Source organism: Pipra filicauda, unplaced genomic scaffold (assembly GCF_003945595.2).
Source record: "Pipra filicauda isolate LSUMZ 115617 unplaced genomic scaffold, ASM394559v2 scaffold163_size1657671_pilon, whole genome shotgun sequence".
Classification (NCBI taxonomy): domain Eukaryota; kingdom Metazoa; phylum Chordata; class Aves; order Passeriformes; family Pipridae; genus Pipra; species Pipra filicauda.
The window spans coordinates 1,047,698-1,070,454 of record NW_024104140.1 but is presented as its reverse complement, the minus strand read 5'-3'; the positions used below and the strand labels follow the sequence as shown (position 1 = coordinate 1,070,454).

The window sequence follows — 22,757 nt, the reverse complement described above, 5'->3', positions numbered from 1 at the left end:
ATCATCCAACATTTTTGTTTCATGACTGCAAGCCCCAGGTTTGCCCACTGATGCCTCTGACTGTAGTTACTGACCGAGAGCATGTCCAGGCATTGCTCTGTTAGACAACACAAGAGAAACTTGTTTTTCATAAGGCTTTAATGTGCTGCCTTGTGGCAATGGAGTTAATTTATTAGCTGGCTATAGGAGTAGGCTTTTTGCTAGTACATGATAGTTGCTTGGAGGGAAATATGAAGTATGGTTGCATTTCCATTGTCCCCACCCACTGCTAGGTTGTGACAAGAGGTAAGGACCTACCTTGCCTGGTCTTTGTCTTCCAGAGTTATCCAACAGCCAGAGGAGGGTGTTGGAGAAATAAATTCTGTTTGCCTGCTGGTGGTGTTTTCTGTTTACAAGTCTTTATTAATCCATACACCTCCAACATTTTGGAAAGGGAGGTACACATGACAGGCCATGAAGCCTGAGGAGCATCCCCCCTGAGGCAGCAAATTAATTTTTGGGTAGAACTTTACTTGTGGCAGTATTCAAGTGGCTGTTCCCTATCAAGAACATGCCTTTGATTTTCCACAGGTTTCATGGGATTTGTAACAGAGATGAGGCTGCAATTCCAGGCTGCAAAGAGCTGAGAACTGCTTGACTAAAGGCAATGCTGGAGCTGGGTCTCAACCACTAGGTAGCAAAAATGCCAATAAAAAGAAAAAGAGAAATCCCCCTAGAGGCACAAGTTCATCAGTTTGAGCCCACGTGGTTAATGTTAGGAGCAACTGAAAACTCGAGGTTATGATGGAGAGTGCTAAGCCATGTTACCTGAAGGCATCATGCAGCCAAGTATGGAAAACACATATTCCAGGGAGAGGTGGCAGTGCTGGCTGGCAATCAGAGGGTGGGCAACCTGGACTAAAGTGAGAAGGATGGTCAAGAGGAAGGACACGGATGGGAGATGTTCTGAACCAGAACTGTGAAGCCTCATTTCCAGAACCAAGAGCCAAAGTGGAATTTGATGCACCACTGGGTTTGTCAGCTGTAGGGAGGAGAAAAGAGATCCTGCAGAGGTGAGTCTGTTGCAGCAACTATGGGACAGGAGACTCCTTCAGGTGGATGTGCCTTCTCCCTCCCAAACCCACCTCAACTTCCCTGCTCCCTGGGGGTGGTATGCCAGGAGCCAAGGAAGGCACACCCAGAGTGCAGGATTTGTGATGGAGCCAAGCTTCCCAGAGCTCCCAAGGGAGGACTGACTACCTTTGTACCATCTGGCACCACACAGGAAGCCAGCAGAAAAATACCAGCCCTGAAGGGGTGAGGAAGGGTTTCTGGAGCAAAGGTGGGGTGGGAAACAGCAGAACTCCTGGATCCTCATCTTTGCCCTGGGCACTTCTCAGGTCCCTTCTGATCTCAGTTTTGGCCACCAGCAGACACCTCTCCCCACCAGCAGCTTCTTAAAACGTGCATCTTTGCTGGGCAAGACATGTTTTTAGCCAGCTCACCAGTAACTTTTGCAAGACCAGACACTTCCACGTGCCAGAGGGCACAATTTGGAGCCAGCCATCCACCTGCCCATACACCCTGAAACCTCTCTGCTCTCCTCTGGCTTCCTGTCCCCCCAAAACACTCTCCTGCTTTCTCTTGGTTGCTTACAGGCCCCAGCAAGCAAACCCCATTCAGTGTCTCCCTCACCGCTGTTTACCCTCTAATCCCTTCCTCCTCCTCCTCCTCCTCCTCCTCCTCCTCCTCCTCCGTGCACCCTTTTCCGGTAGGCAGCTGCCCCGCATCCCACTGTCCTTCATCTCTACCGCGGTGCCGCAGCACTTTCCTCCTCCACCTCCTCCTCCTTCGTTTTTTCTTCTCTCACTCCGAGCGGAGGTGCTCTGACTTTTTCCCTCGCCTTTTCCCTGTCCCGTCCCCGCTGTCCCAGCTCCCCGCCGTGGCAGGACGCGGGCAGCGCAGGCAGCACCGCGCGGGGTGCCCAGGGCCGTGCTGAGTTAAGGACTCCCCGGAGGATTTCGGAGGGCGTGGATATAACTGGTGCGTCGGACTTGTCGGTGCTGCGATGCATATTGCACGCCGCGTGAGCTCTGTTCGGGAGACCAGCCTAACACGCGTGGCTTTGCAACCTCGTGCTTGGAATCACGCACTTGTCTGTGTGTCAGCTAGGGAACAAGCAGACACTTAGCACAGCAGGCTCGGAAAGCGCTGATGGGCTGCCAGAGCTGAATTTACTTTCGAGTTGCGCCCAGGCAGCTGTTTCAGCTGTGACCAGGCTCTGCAAGTACAGGGACAAGGTTCGGCAGAACAAGGGCCGTTTCAGTCCTTGGCTTCCTTGGCAGTTTCCTACCACGAGAAGCCTCTGCCTGCCCTCCTTCCTCCACCACGTTTATGTGAATGCATGCATGAGATAGTACTGAGTCCCTGTGCCTTTTGACAGCACACAGTACCTCAACTGCCTGCTGCCCATTTCCCCGTAAAAGCCTCCCACTGCTTCACTGGGACTGAGGACATGTAGGGACTTGGGCTCTTTGGAGATGCACAGGCTCATCACCGCTGTAGGCACATTATTATTTCTAACAGATTGTCCTCTGCATTAGAATCTTTGTTTTCTTTTTCCAGTTCTAACTTTACGGTGAGGTCTCATTCAGGAGGTGGCATCATGTCTCAGGGCACTCTGATCACTTCCTGCATTTTGGTGGCACTACCTAGCTTTGAATATGAAAATCTTCGAAACCATTTGTTCTGAGTTGATAACCGTAAACAAAGATCTGGCTCGGCTCTGCTGTTTTCTCAGCCTGTCTTTCCATTTCATCAGGCTGATTGATCTCTGCTTTCATAAATGCTCCTCGCAGCCCAAATTTTGTCCGCAGCATCCTGGACTTGCTGTTCAGATGTCAAGGCTTGGAAGACTTCAGGGGTAGGCAAACTACTAGTGAGGGCCAAGACTTTGCAAAGTGTGAGAGAAAACTCTGTTTTAAAGATAACTTCTTCAGGAGCGTCAGAGAAACTTTGTTCATGCCTAGCTCTGCATCAACCTGTTTGCCTCTCATTTTTAGTGGTAACAACTGCTGCCTGGGAGCCTTTATCCCAGCACACGCAGTGCTCCATGCCAAGTGGTTCCACTTTCTCCTTCCGATTTAATTTAAGGTTTTTTATCTTGAAGGCAATCATAAAATTCAAAGAGCAATTCCTGCCACATCCTATGGCCTTGATAAGCCACATGAATCCTCACACAGCTTTGTTCATTTCATCCACTTCTTATGTGACAGCCCCATCACACAGCTGGAATGGTGGTACCTGACAATCTTTCTTTTTGGAGCTGCTGCATCTGGCATGGGAGGGTAGGGGACTTCCTTGAAGATATCATAGCAAAACCAAATGCTTTGTTGGAAATTCGATGAGATCTAGAAGCTCTGTCCCTCTCTGCAGTTGAGGGCATCTGCTCTTATAATCTTCTCCTGAGTCAGCAGAGATAGTTGCTCTGTGGGTCCATGCAATTCAAAAAGAGGGTTTTTTTTAGCTTCAGAAATATGTCTGGACACAGATAATAATTCTGTATTGTCCAAAAGATTAAAACAATCACCATGTTTCATCAACACGTACTAAGAATGTTTGGAAGCCCATACTCTTTTGTCTCTTTCTTCACTACATTACATACATTACTGAACTTTGTCGTGGTGCTTGTGGCTTTTTCCATTATGTTTTAATAAAAAGAAGTGCAGTTGCTGTTGTACATTTTCCTGTGCTGCTCTCTGCCTCTTGCTACCTGGTTGGATTAGAGACTTAGAGATTATTCCACAAGTTCTCCACCATTTTCAGCTTACATTTCTGTGGAAAAGTGTTACATATCATATACTCAAATCTGCAAGTACACAATCAAACTGTGCTTCATGAATACAACCTTCTTACTTGAATTTCTGTACAATGTGAGTTGTTCTACCTTTTTCTTTTTTTTTTGAGAGCTACTATTTTTACAGAAAATGCAGCAGGACAATTGTCTCAGCCACGTTAAGCCTTACAAAACTCAGGTTGCTGAAAAACATAGCTCCCCAGCCCTCCCACTGAACTACAGGACAGCTGCCTGTGCCTTCATCTTTAGCTTTCAGAAATAAATTGGAAGAAGATAGGAGCATTTAAAAAAAAAAAAAAAGACAAAAAAAAAAACCCCACAAAAAAAAAAACGAAAAACGAAGCAAAGCAAAACAAACCAAAAAAACCAAGTATTAAACCCTTGCTTGTGTTCCAAGGTGGACGCTCCCTGGCTGACTCACATCTGTTCTGACCATTTCCCTTTCACCCTGTGAGCTTTTCAGAAACTTTCTCCTGCCAACCACTCATCAGCAGCATACCCTGTCACCCCTTGCATACCTTCCCACTAAAAACCAGAGCCAGAGATGTCAAAAGGCTCCCCGTTTGGCTGACAGACAATCTGAGTATAGGATGGCCAGCTATTCAGGCCCTGTCTTGCTGAGACTGACTTTCTAGGTGCTCAACAAATGAGAAGATGCTGAAGTCCCACAAAGGGAAACCGAGCGTGTTCCGCTTAGAAATGTTCCATCTCCAAATGGTGGCTGGGTTTCTGTGAGGTAGGAGCCCCGGGCAATGCCAAGCATCTTCAGCCACCCAGGACCCAGGCTGTTTAGTATTCCTGTGAGCAAGACCCCTGATGTTGAAGGAGGTTGTGGTAAGCTGGGAGTCGGTCCCTTCTCCCAGGCAGCAAGCGATAGAACAAGGGGAAATGGCCTCAAGTTGTGCTAGGGGAGGTTCAGGTTGCATATTAGGAAAGATTCCTTCACTGAAAGGGTGGTTGAGCATTGGAACAGGCTCCTCAGGGAAGAGGTGGAGTCAAAATCCTTGGAAGTGTTCAAAAAAATGAGTAGGTGTGGCACTTCATGGTGTGTTTTGGTGAGCATGGCAGTATTCAGTCAAAGGTTGGACTAGATGATCTTGGAGGTATTTTCCAGTCTTAAGGGTTCTGTGATTCTGTGTTTGAGATGCACCTTTTGCATGATAACAAACGATTGCAACTCTCGCCCAGGGAGAAGGGGCCTGGGCCCTGTGCTGGACCCACCCTGGACTCATATTTGGAGGCTGTAGCACAACAAGAGCAAAAGACTCCTGCTCAGCTACATTACAGCCAAGAATTTTACAAAGTGGGAATTTTAGCACTTGGGAGACTCAGCTGGGTGGAGCAGCTCCTATGAAGTGCATGAATTTTACTTTGGATCGTCCACGGCCAAAAAGCAGAAACTGCTCTGGCAGCAGCAAGTCAGCAGACCAGACCTCATCTCTGTCACAGAATAATAAAACCACTTTCTCCATGGGAAAACAGTAGTGGGAGAGTTTGCAAGAGGTCATTAATTAATTAATATTTAATTAATTAATTTAACTCCTGCTAACTCGCGTCTATCCTTCTCTAAGGCTGTCAGAGCAGAGCTCAAGTTAACTTTCTGCTGTTCTGAAACTAATTCCTGAAGATTTGACCTGGGATGTGAGTCTTCTATCCAGAGATGTCTGTTTGCCACGTTGAGTGGATATTGTTGGGGTTAATGTCAAATAATTTACAAAGAACAATATTTACTTCTTCTAGAGGTTTCTCAGAGATTAGATAGAAATACAGGTAGGAACCAAAGACAGTTTAAACAGAACCATTGTTTTGAACATCAGTGGAATATTTTGGGCTTCCATTTCACTGGCTCATAAACAGAGATGGTATACTTAAATATAGACCTAGAATTACATACAATAACTTCTACAATTTCCTATCCATGGTAACTTCCATGAAGCCATTATAGTCCCCTTGAATGTCTACCTACATGTTTAAAATTCTGTGTTGTCTACCTCCAGGTATTTGCCTGTCATGTTATGTTTTCAAAGCTGTGCTCATGAACATGTACAAATAAAACCCAGTTAGACTTCTGAGTGGCACAAGTGAAATTGTGACTATTAGGTAGTTTTTTGGTGGTTTTCTTTTTTTTTCAGTTTTCACGCACAAGAGTATCGAGTACAGAAGAAATCTGGCCTTTGACATGCATGCATAATAGCTTGTAGCTACAAGAGAGCAGTTTTGAGAAACATCAACTAGTCTGGAACTATGGAAACAATTGATGTGAAACAGGAGTGTAAACAAAGCACAGTGTATGAGACGCCTTCACAGTTTCTGAATGAAGTCAGAGTATGTTCTTCATATAATTTGCAAAAGTTAAGTTTTAGTCAATATATAATCATAACAAAACGGATGTGAGAGTAGTGTTAGGCGGTAGAATGTCCTTCAATTATTTGGTAGCATACATAACCAATGGACGTATCTTATAACTGCATAAATTCATCAAATAGCTTAAAGATACAATACAGCAAACTGAGAGGTTTGGAGACCTAAAATTTTATCTCTACTGCATGACAACTTTCTGTCATTTGGCTTGCTTTTTACAAGCTGAAGAAGCTGAATACAAATCCCAAATGTTTACAGCTTCACCTCACTAGAAAGTGTTAAGTGATGTTACTCAAAAAAAAAATGCAAAACCAAGTTTTGCCTCTTCTACCATGTCGGAATGTCCTATTTCCTGTAACTATTTTAATGGCCTGTCTGTGCCTAGTCAGAAGAATTAACCTAAAGGTATTTAGGTACCTTCACCTAAAAAGCAAGCCAAGGCTGAGCTGGAATAACTCCCTGAACTGCGAGCACAGTGCAACTGTTTGTGTCTATTAGGAGGAGCACATGGGATCACAGCCAAAACACTCTGCAGACTACTCCCATGGTGCATGAGGAATGGGCTGGGAAGAGATCCAGCTTTCCAAAGGAAGGCTGATAAGTGTAGGGTCAGTTCCTGGCAGGTCAATGGATGATGGGGAGGAGTTCCAGGAGGCAACTTGCCATGGCTCTTGTATAGCTTGCAGAACAAACGCCAATTCCACTAAGCTTCACAAAGGCCCAAAAAGGCCTTTTAGCTGCCTCAGGCCTGAACAAAACAAACTGGGCTGCCATCATCCTTCTCCACACTATCACCCTTATATCTCCTCAGTGGGGCAACTCCTCACATTCACTTTCAATGCAAGTCAGGCAGCGGTCCTGATTTCACATGGTTTGTAATGTTCCAAGGCTCTCAGCAAGCCCAGCGAGCTTGATGCATTAACGCCATGTGCAAGCAACCTGATAATCAGCAAAATCAAAAGGAGCAATAAAAATACTAAAGAGCCTAATCTGGAGTTTAATTCCCCTGCAGGTGACTGTTGGTACAGGAATGCTATCAGACAGCTTACTCGCTCAGGTAAATAACCACTCATCGTGGCAACGGGATTTCACCTCACCGTGATCTGACAGCAGCACAGCAGACTGTCACACTGCTGAGAGCCCATCTCCTGCTGTTGCATCATGAGCAAACACTTGGCAGCTGAAGCCATATGTGACTTCATGACTTTGTTCCTGAAGAACAATGCTGCTTAGTTTTGCCGCGGCCCCAACAACTCTCTTCTGCACAAGGCTGATGAGAAAAATCCACAGCCAGCTCCCTGATTATACCAGCTCATTCCCAGAAATTTGAAGAAGAAATGTCAGCTCCGTGGGACTCAGGAAATCTTTACCCAAAATGTTCAGCATTTCAGCGCAAAGCATGACTTTTGCAGGTGGCTTCTGTGGGAGGAAAGTTACATCAGTGGTGAAGACATTGCTCAGAAAGCTCTCCACTGTCCCCTGGGAATTGCTAAGCTCACTTTTATATCTCTTATATATAGAAATCAAGAGGCAAGTAGAATAAAAGTAAAAACAGCTTGAAAGCACAAAGAGTGAAATCTATTGAAATATTAAGCAAGCCTCCTCTTTCCTCGGGCCAAACTCATCCATTAACCTGAAGCAGCCTTCAGCTGAGACATGCTTTTCATTCCCATGCTGTTTCCAACAGTGTTTTGCATTTTCATCTCTGTGGCACATTTGATACTATGAAATGGCAAAAAGTTACCAGTCCATAATAAAAGGTTACTGCCCCACTTTCCAAATACTCCCCTGCTCAGTCGCTGACAACCTCTGTAACTGAATGGGTCAGTGTCTCATTACCACGTACTAAAGGTCAAAAAAGGAGAAACACAGATGTTTAAATTCTGAGAGTATTAGTAGAAAAAAATCATATGAATCTTTGTTAAGAGAAAACAGTGGTGCTCTAGAGGAGCAAGGCCAGGCCCACAAGAAAAAGTCAGAGAAGATTATATAACATTCAATATTACACAAGATTTCTAATGGGGAGAAAAGTTTTACTTCTACAGTCATATCTCGTCACAGAGATGATGGGTTTACTAGACAGCAAGGCCTTGTGGTGATCATACTGTGAAAAACAAGCAAGGCCAACCTATGTGTAAGTTTCCAGTTTCTTCTGCACCTGAAGGAGCAAATGGCGTTGAAGAAAGCTGGGGTTTTATTTGGTGCAGGAATCCGGTCCGTGAGGCAGCACTGGGAATAATACAAGAAAGCACCATTTATTTTAATTACGTCTTATCACTGAAGTCATATAAATCACCTGACAGATATCACATGAAGAAAAAAAAAAATAAGTTCTAGCAACCTTAGTAGACAAGCCAAAAGGTAAATGTCAATATTGACGGAAGAATGGTTTTCAGAGTGATACAATTAGGTTAAGTAATGTCATCATAAACTTGCTTGCACATTTGAGTGTAAAAGTTGTTATATATATATATATGTATATATACATTGGGTTTTAGTTATATGAAAATTTACCACATGGAAATCTAGTTTTGTCAGCTGATGACAGTATCAAAGAAAGATAACGCCACGGATACTATAACCATGGTTTGTGTGTGTCTATATTTCAAATAGATAACTTCAAGTAATTAGAGTTCTTCAAGCTGAAATAGCCAAATGTACATTCACTTGGGGAAATAGATGTTTCCTATTATCCACAACCATGAGATTTCCATGATGCAGTACCTGTAGGAGAGAACCTGCCCAGTTCCTCACCATACTGAACACATAAATAAACTCTGAGCAATTTCAGTCCCTTGTCATTAAAAAAACCCAACCAAACAAACAAAAAAAACCTGAACAAAAAACCCCAACCAAACAAAAAAAACCAAAAACCAAAACCAAAAACAAGAACAAAAAAACACTAATAAAAATATTTTCCCGTCTGAACTGAGACAGAAAGAAATCAAGATAAGAAATAAAAGTATATACAGACTACAGAGTTTGAGGTTATTGATAAATAAATACTTTTTCAGTCCTTTGACATAACACTGCAAATATTCATTCTTCTGGCAGCAATTCCTGGTGTCTCACAGATAAACTGCCACCACAAAATAATCACCACTTGATAAAACACAGTATCAGTAAAGCCATCCTCTGTGGCCTGAGTTCACATGACATGCTCTAGTGGGAGCAGAAAACTCCATCTTGGTACCTCACAGCCAGTTTGGGAATAACACTCCCTTCAGATTTTCTCTGCATGCAGGTGCTATTCCTCTGGACCTGACAGCATCAACATAAGTGAATTGGTGAATGAAGAGTCTGATCCTATCAACACAAGAAAAGAACAAACAAACAAACAAACAAAAGGCAAGAAATCTGAACTGAGCTGTGAAAGTGGGCATCCAGAAGCTTCCTTCTCTGCAAAGCCAGCTATCCCAAACCTGAAAGTGCAGGTGGAAATCTTGGGATTTCCCAAGCTGAAAACAAGATCCCTTCCTCCTAGTAGAAAAAAAGTTCTACTCCTGAAAATTCCTTCCCTTCTGAGCCACAGGCCCAGGCTGTAAAGCACCTGAAGACAAAAAAGTTCACTTATTTCTGCAAAAGACATGTGTGAGGACACCCCTGAAAAGAGCCACTGTGAGCGTGGGTGACTGATCTGTGCAATGGAGGAAGGCCCAGAGGAGATAGGCAAGAATGATGTGCTGAGGGAGGAATGTAAGGAAAAACAACAAATTGTCATAAAGGAAGATGAAATTATCTCAGCACAAGGGGGACTGGACAGTAACCTTTGCTTTAGGAATACAGCTGCATCATTCAGTCACTGGATTGCATAAACAACCTTCCCTGAATAGTTAGTCAAGAGTAATGTTTTCCTGAGCTAGCCAGACCAGCGTGGGAGGGTAGTCTGTATGTGACTCAGCCCAACAAAAAGCCTAAAAACCAAACAACTCACAAAAATCAGTTGGAAACAAACAACTGGCTTAATCTGGGTTCAACCTGCACGTTCCTTCCCAGAAAGTGGGGGGGACACAGTGCCATGATGGCAAACATTTAGAAACCAGCAATGGTAATTTGCACAGTACATTTGTATTGTGATTTTGCTGTGTATTACAATTGCTATATTTGTGCCTGTGCTGCAGTTTCGGAATACTGCTGTATCATTCTGCTAAAACAAAGCCCTGGATACATCTACGAGAACTTGGTTGGAGAACACTGGACTGTGGCTGAGGGATGCAACATGAGTCCAAGGCAAAAGAAGAAATGATCACTGGAGACAAGAACTCCTCCTTCTTCTGGATTACCTGTCACTGAATTGAAGATTTTCCAGTAGGAAGTCACAACGTCTTTCACAGCCTCAAATACCAGAGCACTGATTCTTATATAGATGCCTAGTATAGCCACACACCCTGAATCATTAATGGTCACATCCAGTGAAACCTGAAAAAAGAAATGAGGACCCTGCCTGATTTGCTCAAGTCCTTCATGAGTTCAAAACCAAACCAAAACAGAACAAACGAATGAACCCCACCCTAATGATTGGCCAGATGGTATTGTCCATACTCCTCCCTGACCAAGAGACCAGTAGAACCAATTAAGAGGCAGAGGACAATCACTTTGTTCTAGAGCTTGCAGGAAATGTGTGAGCCTAGGCCTTACAACCTATTGTCCTTGTACAATAGGATGAGACAGCTACAGGAGAATCAACAGATCATTTCACACAACAAAAGGCTTGATATTGATAGTCAATGCTACATGAACTAATAGTGGCAGGACTGTGGAAATACTTAATTATTGTAATAATGTAATTACAACAATGTAATATAACTATTCTCAAGAGGGGTACTTGAGGATTTCCTTCTCAGTAACCTATTTAAATGTTTTCTTTAATTTAGGAGTATTTAAGATGACATTCCTTGGCAACTGTTTCAAGTTAGTCATAGCGGATTATACAGCAACTTTGCAACACTTTCCCCCCCCCATTTTTACCTGTTTCAGCCTATGTAACACTGTAATTGGGCCTTCTTTCCATTTTGCACAATAAAATGCTGCAGTTCCATCAGAGATGTCTGTACAAAGATAAAATTTCCATTGAAAGCATTGAACACAAAGGGAAATCTCTAAGAGCAATTGCTGTCACACTTTTGAGTCATGTATCCTGTTTTTCTCTTTCTCATTTATAAACAAATCATTATTGTGGCAAAGTATGGTAAATAACCTGCTGTGCTTAAAACAGCAGGAGTTACATACCTGAACTTGCAGTCATCAACGTGCTTCAGCAGACTGTGTTTTGGTCGTTAAAATAGCTCAAAAAACCCCCTTCCACCCTGCCAAAGCCACCTGATGAAGGTGTAAGCTGATGGGAAATGGAGAAAGCCAGTAGATTAAAACCTAAAACAGGTCTCAGGAAAGAAAGAAAGCAAAAGGGCAACTAGGAATAACTGCATGAGTCCAGAAAAGCATGTAACAGGAGAAGTCTTCTGAAAAGTATTTAGAAACTGTTGTGGTTTTAGTTTTACCAAAGCAATTACTTTGCTTTCCTTCTTCCTGAGTTCAAACTGGGATTTGCTTTGCACTTTCTTCAGCTTCAAGAGAACTCCTTCAAAATTCCCACAGGGTGCCCATACCCCAAACTCTAAGTAGAGCTGAAGGAAAATGAAATCCTAGGAAGACAGAAGATTTCTTGGACATTTTATTTTCATTAATTTGCTGCTACAGTTATTAAGACCCTGCTAGTGACAACATAGACAAGATGGGAACTGGAAACACAGAAGAAAAAAGGCCAGTGAAAAGTTACTCCCTCAGTATGACAAGAAGTAATACAAGTATTTAGCTATTTATTTTTTCCCCATAAAACATACCTGTGGATTTGAACTGTCCCAGTTAGACAGGGAAATCTCATACTTTGCAGAGGTGCAAGGAGGAAAAAAAAGCAAACATTTCACATAGGTCAGATACCATGTCATTGCAAAATGAAAATTGGGGCAACAGGGGGAAGCCAAAACTTCTCTTTTTAGAACTGGCTCCAATTCCTACCTGTTGAAGCATCAGCCCATTTCAAAACAAATCTCTCTTTCCATAATTTAAGGGTGGGGCATTTTTGCCTATTCTGCTACTTTCTAACTTCATTGAATTGTTTGCTTTATAAAATAGGCTTCAGTGAAATGCGTTTAAACAAATTGTCAGCTACTTCATATGAGCACAATTGAACAACTATATGCCATTCTACAATTCCCATCTCTGCTTTTTAACTTCCAATCATGTTTTTTCAGAGAAGTTTCCAAAATTTCTGCTATTGTGCAGGTGCTAGTTGTGGCCAATGCAAACAATAAGTGATGCAGACCTCTTTTACAGATGATTGTGTGGATGTAACAGATCCCACCTGAAAAAAGACGAGGAAATTTTAACACATGCTGGGGAAACACATTGTGCTTATTACCCAGAATTCTTTTCCTAGCCTGGCCAGTAGCAGACAGCCTTCATCTTCTCTTTCTGTATTGCTACCAAACAAGAGACATTGTGGTATAGAGAGGAATAGGGTGCAGTGCATGAAAGGTCAACCACTGAAAGACAATTAGTTGTTTTTGTGCCAGCCTTTCTTCCCTTACTTCAGAGTTCTGTGATACTGAGAGCTCTCATGGGTCTAGTAAAGTCCACACCTAGCCCTAACATGACTGCATCAGCAGTTAACAAGACTTTTTATTAAAGGGGAAAAAAAAAAAAAAGAGCTCCTGTAGGAGAAATCCAAGCCCATTGTCAGAATGGACTGCATCTGTTCTTCGAAAAGTCCTCTGGTAATAAGAAAGGAAGCCAGCAACTGTGCAGCAGTCCCCTCTTCAATCTGGTACTTCTGAAAAGCTCCAGGGGAGAAATAATCATCCCTCTCAATGGGGGAAACATCTACTTCAGTCAGCTATTAAACCAATTTCACCAACACAAAAAGCTTAAACACACAAGAACTCCACACATCAGCCACCTATCAGCACACCTAAATCTACCTTGCAGACTTAATTTTGTTGTGCTGCTTTCCTGGAGGGTTATGAAGCTAAAATATCTGAAGGAAGGGCTGAGCAAGTACAGCAGCCAGAGCATAACAGGGCGGGGGAAAACAGGGATCTCTGGCCAGAGTGGAAGGAAACAGTGCTGAACATTAAGAATATGAAGTTACCCTAATATTTTTCAGAAGCAGCTGACATAAGGCAACAACTTATTGCGCCCAGAGGAGAGGATTTATTTCTCATCATTCCCCGCTCTTGGCCATAGTCTTTCCCTCCTATCAGATGTGGTACTGCTGGCCCTCCTCTGCCACGAGCCAAACCTGCTGCTTTAGCGAGCTGAAGTGCCCCACAGAAGAGTGCAACCAGCACCAGAACTGGTGGGCATAAGAAGAATGATAGTGGGAGTACCCAACTCCATGTCGGGGGGCAGAGGCCACGGGGGTGTGGCACTGCAACAACCCACCACGCCTCAGGAAGTCACACCTGAAATTCCTGTAGAGTAAGAAGAGAGGGTTATTTTGCAGAGAAAACAGATGCAATCTGCTATCTGGTCACACATGCCAACAGCATGGCAACAGTTGTTGAAACGTCTTTTCCTCGTCACTTCTGAATTTCAGCAATTTCAAGTTTATTTTAAGCATAAAGTGTAACAGCAACAAGATTTTGGAACTCTGTGAGAAAAACCCAGCTAAACCAGGAACTACTAGGAAAAAAAAAGAAAAAAAAAAAGGCAAAATGTCATGACAGTTTTGGCAAAATCCTGGGAAAAAGAAAAAAAGAGAGTAATTAAAAATCTCACACGTCATTTGTTTTTTTTTTTATTTTTAATCAGGTATAATAAATGTACACAAATGGAAGCATCAGCATTTTTGTTCACTTTAACTGCATGAAATGGCAGGGAAAATAGACACATGGCATGAGTGAGGTCAGAAGTTTCAAGACTGGTTCGAAACATTTCAAAATGTCATGCTAACAGGATATTAAGGGAGGCTCTTAAAGCCATCATGAACAAGGCTTGTTCAATATCAGAACTAGAATCCACACTGCACATAAGTTTGATGTAGAGTGAGAAAAGCAATCTTCCTCACATCTAGTTCATCCAGGAATTTCAGCTGTAAGGATTATAATAGGGTTAGCAAGATGCCTTTTTCTCTGATTTTGAATGAATTAATTGACTACATACATTATTAGAAAGTAAGTGCAAACTGCTGCACCACTTTGTCATGCTGAACTCTTTCTAGGAGTCTTAATAAGGCTGAAGGAGAGGCAGCAGCATTTGAGATGTTATAAACCAGTCTAGCACCAAGCAACTCCAAAGTCTAATTCCCTAATTGCCCTTTGGTGGATGCCTATTGGGGAGTGAAAAAAAAAAAAAAAACCAAAAGAAAGAAAACCACAGTATATTGCAGAGCCAGTCACAAATATCTGACTCCTTGGATAAGAAAAAAACTTTCACCTCCTGAAGCTACACAGGGTTCACATGTGACTTAAGTGCAACAATTTAAAACCAGGGTAACACTCTCCCCATTACAGTGCTTATGGGAACATGACACTACAACATATTGGGGACTGTATGTTACCAGGGTACTTTTGCAAAGCAGTCACCATGAACAGTACTTTGCCCTCTTGATCCTGTCAACAGTTCAGCAACATACACGTTCAGTTCAGCCTTCCACTTCACAAAAGCTGCTTCCACAGCTCTCCGCCCTCAAAACTCACATGTGTTGAACAGCTACTCCAAAAGACGAGGTTCATTTACATACCTCACCCAAAGGGATCCAGGAATTAGACTTTTCGCAGTGCTTCAAATGCATAGCAAACTGAGGTTGGAAGTTTTCCCAGACTGAAATGTGTATCTTAGCTATCTTTCTGCAGCACTTGTTAAAAAACTTGCAGATGTTGTTAGCTGACCTAATTCTGCTCTTTCTAAAAATCAGTGAAAATTACTTACTGGGGGATTACCAAAGCCTACGTTAAATGCCTTGACAAAGCACCAGGTGTACAACCACCTCAACTTCACTCTCAGCCAGATTCAATCTCCATTCCCTTTAAGCATAAGAAAGACATTGTAAAAAAAAAATAAATTTCTAGGTGTATTCAACCTTGCATACTTTCCTTCTGTAAAGGAATTCAGATTTTGTAAATTCACTGCATATTCTAATTCTGAGATGTGTGCATCTTCAATGTATTAAAAGTGTATCAAACTGAAACGACAGCGAAGAAAAAATATTACCTCATTTGTATGACTGCTTACTTACTGTTTTAGAATTCTGAAGACTCTTACATACAGAATTAGAAAGAACTTAGGTTTTAAACTAAATTTCTTGGCCTGCCAAAGTGAAAAGTGATGTTCGTGACTTCTAGGCAGGCACTTCTACAACTTCAAAACAGTCATTAGGCAGAATCACATAGCCTTTTCCTGCCAGTATGTCTTTTTCCTTCTGAAACTGAACGACCTCTCTCAGTTTTTCAATCTGCCTTTCCTGACGTCGGCATCGCTGCTGCGCCGTCTTGAGCTTCTTCCGCAGTTTTTCAACCTGTTCCTCCAGCTGTTGAATTCTTTTCCGCTGATGGACTGTGTCCTCTACGGTATAGTTATGGTCACAAAAAACGGCGAGGTTGCTAGGGGTCTGGAGAGGAGGCATCAGTAATCCAATACTCGGGTCTACAAACCTGGCATCTATCTGGGGCAAATGGAAAGGAGTCGACGGAGGTGGGGGTAGCACCGGAGCTGCTGGCGGTGGCGGTGGCGGCGGAGGCGGCGGCGGCGGCGGCAGCGGGGGAGGTGGCAGCGGATCTTCCGGCTGTTCTGCAAATTCTTCAGACTAGAAAGAACAAGAGGGGGAAAAAAAAAAAAAGTACATTTTCAGGCTTAAGGCTGTTTGCAACGCAACTCCCTCGCTATACGGCCTCGGAATAACATAAACAACTAGGATTTAAATTAATAAAATAAATTCCAAAGCCCACCCTTTCAAAACTGAGAGAAAGTTCTGGGCCTGCCTTGTCTGGCTTCTCAACTGGAGATATTTTTAAGCAGCTTCATTTTAAGGGCTCTTTGAAACTCAAGCCCTTGATGTCTCAAATAAATCAAAACCTGAATAATGTAGCAATTACTCTTACTTGAAGACTTAGGTCAAATAGTATCCACAGTTAGCTAAGAAGCAAGAACACAGGCTGCAGTTCCATGAAATGGAGTTCAGAGAACCTAGTAACTCAATGCTACTACCCATTCCCCTTTGTCCCTCCTCCTTTCTGCTGCATCTTACCACTACATAATTGAACCTATCAGCTAACTTCATCAAAAACATAGTAGAAGCTGAGGTAGAACAAGGGTCAGCTACTAAGGGAGCAGAAAGGTGGACACAGCAAGGCCTGTCTTCTCAACAACTGGAAGGGACTCTGTCACTGGTTTTGGTTTCAAGAGACAGGATAAGCCAAAATAAACAGCTCGTTCAACAGCAAAGCAGGCCTCTCATCCTCGGTAGCTGCTGAGATGACAGAAAGCTATTCATTCTGCCACCATCACTGCAGAAATATTCTGTCCATTTCTAGAAGTCAAAGCAATGCAATACCAGGTATAACCTACACCTGCCCTAATACGTGGAAAAGCTGAGAATCACAGATTTATAGAATGGTTTGGGTTGGAAGGGACCCTAAAGATCACCCAGTTTCAAGTCCCCTCTGCCATGGGCAGGGACACCTTCCACTAGACCAGGTTGCTCAAAGCCACATCCTACCTGGCCTTGGAACACTTCCACAGACGGGGCACCCACAGCTTCTCTGGGCAACCTGTTCCTCACCAGCTTCACAACAGAAAATTTTTACCTAATATCCAATCTAAACCTGCCCTCTTTCAGTTTAAGGCCATTCTCCCTTGGCCTGTCACTACATGCCCTTGTAGAAAGACCTTTTTCAGCCTTTTTGTAGGCCCCCTTTAGGTACTAGAAGGCTGCTATGAGGTCTCCATGCAACCTTCTATTCTTCAGGATGAAGGATGAACAGTCCCAACTTTCTCAGCCTGTCTTTGTAGGAGAGGTGCTCCATCCCTCTGACCATCTTTGTGGCCTCCTCTGGACTCACTCTAACAGGTCCACATCCTTCTTATGTTGCAGGGCCCCAGAGCTGAATGCAGTGTGCCAGGTGGGGTCTCACCAGAGCATAGTAGAGGGGCAGAATCACCTCTCTCACCCTGCTGGCCACACTGCTTTGGATGCAGCCTGGGATACGGCTGCTCTGTGAGCACACGCTGCCCAGTCATGTGGAGAAACAGGACTGCACGGCTTGCAGATGGGATGGAGAAGGGAGAAGCACAGTTCTCCCTTTTGGCAGCAGCAAAATATCAATTGGCTCAACTCCACTGCAGCTTTTTTTTGCAGATAAAACTGCAGCTTTTATCACATTTCTCTTGATAGGTTCACTTGTACAGTTCAGGACAACACAGATCCCTCACCACTTGAGTTTAGGACAGAGCAGAGAACCAGATTTTTCCTTCCCCAGAGGAATGTGGCATAATTCAGAAATGCTTCTGTGCTCATGATGATTAAAAAAGCACTGTTGAAACAAAAGAGCTTGCAGGTTTCCTGTTAAGAAGAAAGCTTAAGACATTCTCAGCGAAAGAGGCACTGTAACAATTTTCTACCTACCCACCTGTTGCCAATATTACTATTACACAGAAAAGCTTAAGGACAGGGAAAATGTTGATTTTAAGAAGCCTTGACAATCCTCACCATCTAAATATCAAATTCATTAGATTTGAAGGTCATGTCATTAAATTCCTTGACTTAAGGCAACAATATTTGATATTTGGGGGTCTACCTATCCCTCATAAAAACTACAACACCTGGCAGACAGCAACTGAAAAGGCAGTTTGGCCACTGGTAATGAAGGGAAGTTTCACACACACTCAAATATAACTGATCACACAAAAGCACAAAACCAGCCAACCAACTACCAGTCTTATTTCTCAGCTATAAGAAACTGCTGCTGTTAGCCTATCTAATTCACTCATGAATATTCCAAAGAGCTTGACCCTACCAGCTGTCTCTATCATGTTTTTCTACTAAAAAAAAATACAAAGTGAAGATGTAACTGGCAAAGAGAAATTCATTCTTGATGGAAACAAAAGCAAAAATCATATCATTGCTGGACTGCTGAATTCACACAGAGACTTTTATTTGCAGCTACCGAGCACAGGCTACCTCTATAAATATGTTACTATTGTCAAAATGTATCACAGAGAACAGCTGGCATCCCTGAGACATCAGGGAATTCTAATTACTTCTTACAGCCAATAAATGGTTTTACTAAGACATAAGTAAAGAAAGAGAAAGTATACCAAACTACATAGTGCCAAAGATAAAAACCTGTACTTCAAAATCAGTGTGGATTCAATTCCAAAACAACCACTATTGTTCTTTGTTCCTACATTCTTACTTAAGATATGTGGCAGTTAATTTAAAGTCCCATGAGACAAATAGGAATAGAACTAAATCCTTCATAATTAAAAGGCACATCACTGGTTTTTTGTAGATCCAGGCATGACAATGAAATTGGGAACATGGTTCACTACTAATCCTGCTACACCAACTGCACTTTTGCAGATTATCCTGTACACCCACTCAGCTTTCAGACTGTGAAAAAATTTGTAACTATTTTACACACAACAAAGAAAATGTGTTTATTACAGACAAGCAGGGAAGCATAATCAAACAAAAACCATAGCCATATTTACCTGTAAATTGCCTGTCTCCTTATATGCATTCTGTTTATATTCTCTTATCTTTTATTAGCCACTTTTCATTTTTCAAATACATTGCCATTTTATTTCTGCATCAATCCAACATTGTATATAAGAGAAAAGTCTGAGTTCTCCTCTGTGCACTTCATCCCATCACATGCTGTTGCTCCCTAGACGTACTGTATTTACCATTCTCTTCTTTGCCACTTCCTCAATGGTGAAGTGACAAGAGATCAAATATTTTACATCCTTTATAGGAGTTAAGAATCAATCTTTCCCATTCTTGTCTTGCAGCTTTTTGCAGCTATCAAGAAGGAAGAACTCATAAGTGACTTGTATCTCGTGGTAAACTGCTTTTGTGGCACAGTGAAGGGAATAACATTTCTCACAGGAGACTCTACCATTAGAAGTCAGGGACCAGTCTGGCTTTTGATCACAAGCTTAAGGCAAGACAGAGGTGGTTTCAGGACAGACAGATAGTAGATGCAGGTAAGGTTCTGCCCTTCTGTTTTTACCTCACTTTAACTCTACAAATCCAGAGGACAGAGCCCTTTTGAGGGGACAGTTAACTTTGTTAATTAACATCATCGTCTCTTCAATGCTAGCAGCAGCCATCGGCCAAGGTGTGAGCACTACTGAAGGCTCTCTCTAACTCCAGATACAGCAGAAATACTGCTGAACAACCTAACTACAGGGTAATATCTTCTTACTTTGCTGTCGTTCCACTCAATTCAGCATCCGCGTGCTGAACGGGCACACGAGCTGCTCAGAGCTACCGCCTGCCTGTACGGCCTCTCTGCGCTCCACAGCCTGGGACAGCCCACACCTCTGCTCTTGCTAGCGCCAACGAGAACAGCTGTGGGTTAAGTTTCGGCCACTGCAGCCCTCCTGGTGTCCTTAGGCACACAGGCTCAGCATCCTTCCCAGCCTGCATCCTCTCCCCGCCTGCTGCCCTGCCGCGCTGAGACACACCCGCGCTCCGGCACCTGCGGCCGCGGCTGCCTCGGGGTTTACCTTTTCACCGGGTTCAGTGTAACAAAATATTGTGGGCACCGCATTCTCCTTTAGGAGCTTGTTATTGCATTCCCTCTTAAAGCAATCGGGGGTGAAGTGTTCTGAGCAAATGCTGCTGTACTTGGTCGGCTTGAAGTTTTTCCTCTTAACAGCGGCTTCCCACTTCTTGCAAAGATCGGGTCTCGTAAGAGGAAACCTGCAAGTAAGAGGCACTTTCAGCCTTTCTGGAAAGCTTTGTCAGGCGGGGGGGTCATGGCCAGAGCAAAACCCAGCGGGGGCTCCCAGCCCTCTCTGAAAAAGGCGGCTCAGAGGGTCCTGTCCCTCGGCTTTCCCCAGGGAGACCCTCAGGAGGGGCAGGCGAGGCTCTCCCCACCTCAGCGGCCGCGGGCGGACGGACCCGCCCGTACGCATGTATGTATGTATGTATGTACGTACGTCTGTCTGTCTGTCTGCCCGTCCGTCCGCCCACGCGCGAGCGCTCCCGCCCCCTCCCCGCGCGCGCCCCCGCGCCGGCCCCGCCCCGCCCCCGGCGCGCCCCGCCCCGCCCGCGCGCGCTCACTTGTGGAAGGAGATGGGCTTCTCTTTGTCGTATCGGTTCCGGCAGCGGTAGGCGGAACACGACTGCACCATCCCGCCCAGCCCCGCGGCCGCGGCGGCGCGGCCTCAGCGGGCAGGGGCGAGCCAGCGGGGCGCCGCGGCCTCAGCGGAGGGCGCCCATTGCTCCTGCCGCCCCCCGCGGCCCCCCCCGCGCCGTGACCCTCTGGAGAGGGACGGGAACGGGACGCGCGGCCTCTCCCAACTCCAAGATGGCGGCTCCGGCTTCAACGCAAACTCTCGCGGTAGCTGCGCGCGACGCGCTCCGCCCATTATGCGAGTCGGCCCTTGGAGTGGGGGCGGGGCTTACCCCGGCGGGCCGTCCAATCGGGGCGCGTCCTACCCCGGCTCCGCCCCCTGTCGCGCTACCGTGCTCCGCCCCCTCCGCACCCACATCTGGGCAAGGCCCCCTCCCCCCCGCACCCGCATCTGGGCAGGACTGCCCGACCACCCCGCATCCACATGTGGGCAGGGCCGCCCCCCCCGCCCCCACATCTGGGCAGGGCCACCCGCCTTTTCCCCACATCCACATCTGGGCAGGGCCGCCCCCCCCGCATCCACATCTGGGCAGGGCTGCGCGCCCGCCCTCCCGCCCCGCCGGGCACAAGCCCGGGCCGAGGCCCGCAGAAGCCGTGCCTGCACGGACGGAGACCCGTCGGCGGCTCCTCCGCCCCGCTCTGCCCGGGGCCGCGGCCGGCGGTGCTCGCCCCGGCCGGCGGGGCAGGGCTGCGGGCGGCCGTGCACAGCGCGGCCGGCACTGGGGCAGGAAGAAGTTGGCACTGTGAGCCCCGCGGGAGGTTCTGACTGCCTTCGGGAAAAACAAACAAACAAACAAACAAACAAACAAAACCAAACAAAAACCTAAAACAAAACCAAATCAGGCTAACAAAAAGAAAAGGAAAAAAAAACCCCAAACTAAAAAACAAACAAACAAAAAAAAAAAACCAAAAAACAAAAACAAGCAAAAAAACCCAAAAACAAACAAACAAACAAAAAAAAAAAAAAAGGAGAAAAAAAAAGCGAAGGCAGGGAGGGAGCAAAAGAAAGCAACACAAAGACCACATAACACATAGTTGCATTAAGGATGTGTAAAACAGTTCCATGTCACTCACCCAGACTTGTTTTGCAGGTATATCAGCAAATACTAGATAGAGATCTCAATAAATCGATCTGTTGTTACAAATAATTTTATTCCAAGCAGCTTCAACATGTTATCATTCCGTAGGCTCACCTTCCAACTCTGCATTAGATCAGGGAACAAGACCATCCTACATAAGTGACAAAGAGTTTTCATACAGAACTGACAAATGAACCTCCCTTTATTGTCACCCAAGTATGTGTCACATCTTATCTGGAAATTCTCTGACAATGACCCTAGACCCAAGTCAATGTCCACAGCTTTTTCTTGGACCCCACCCAGGTCATCATTTTCTCCTCAGCCTACTTTCCCCCTCTGCCCTTGCTTTGTAAGGGAAAGAAGAGAAGGTGTACTGGCTTGAGCTTGGAGGCTGTGGCTTGTCTACCTAGACAGCCCTCTTTGCCTGGCTAAGGGAAGGCATCAGTGCCATTTGCTCACCCAGGAATATGACAGCAAAGCTGGTAGAGCAAACAGCCTCACCAATACTTCCACAAAGCCACTCACATTAGCTGTTTTCAGTACTCAGTGCTGGCTGAGCGTTGCTAGCTCTGCTCCTCTCTTGCTAGGTCAGCCAAGAGACAAGGAAACAAAAATAAGCTCTTTCTAGCACCACCTTCCACACCAAGAAAAACATGTTTACTCCTCCCCATCCATGTGAACGCTTCTGTTCCAGAAGCCTGATGGCTTTATTCTTCCTGGAGTCCTGCTGCTGCCAGTTTTCAGGGCAGCGACTCTGCCGCAGCCTCATGGACCAGCAGAGCTGGACTACCCAAGGCAAAATAAGTTTGGGGTGGCCAAAGCCAATGCCAGGTTCACCAACTTGGGCAGAGTCCTGCAGCAGGGCAGGGCAGACAGCACTGATTGGACCCACGGACGCACCCAGACGAGGCGACGTGATGAACCATGTACGAGGTCCAGTATCACTACGAGGTAGTTCAGGAACGATCAGCGGGAGATGGTGCCAGGAATAGAACTGGAAACACAGGTCCAAGGTTCACCCAGGAGATGGGGCTGGAGAGAGGAACTCCTGTAACATAACTGGGCAGGGACTGAAGGTGCTGGACTGAGATGAAATGGAGCTCCTGCCCCATGGGCAGGGTG

General features: G+C 44.9%; 1 protein-coding gene across 1 annotated transcript; it reads right to left on the bottom strand.

Moving 5' to 3' along the window:
• Positions 1 to 13,975: 13,975 nt before the first annotated feature.
• Positions 13,976 to 20,723, bottom strand: THAP1 (THAP domain containing 1). The gene is made up of 3 exons (XM_027745146.2): positions 20,484 to 20,723; positions 19,925 to 20,120; positions 13,976 to 15,998 (listed from the first exon to the last, which is right to left on the bottom strand). Exons 1-3 carry the CDS (start codon positions 20,552 to 20,554, stop codon positions 15,534 to 15,536), a joined length of 732 nt encoding a protein of 243 aa, XP_027600947.1. The 5' UTR covers positions 20,555 to 20,723; the 3' UTR covers positions 13,976 to 15,533.
• Between the last annotated feature and the right edge of the window lie 2,034 nt (positions 20,724 to 22,757).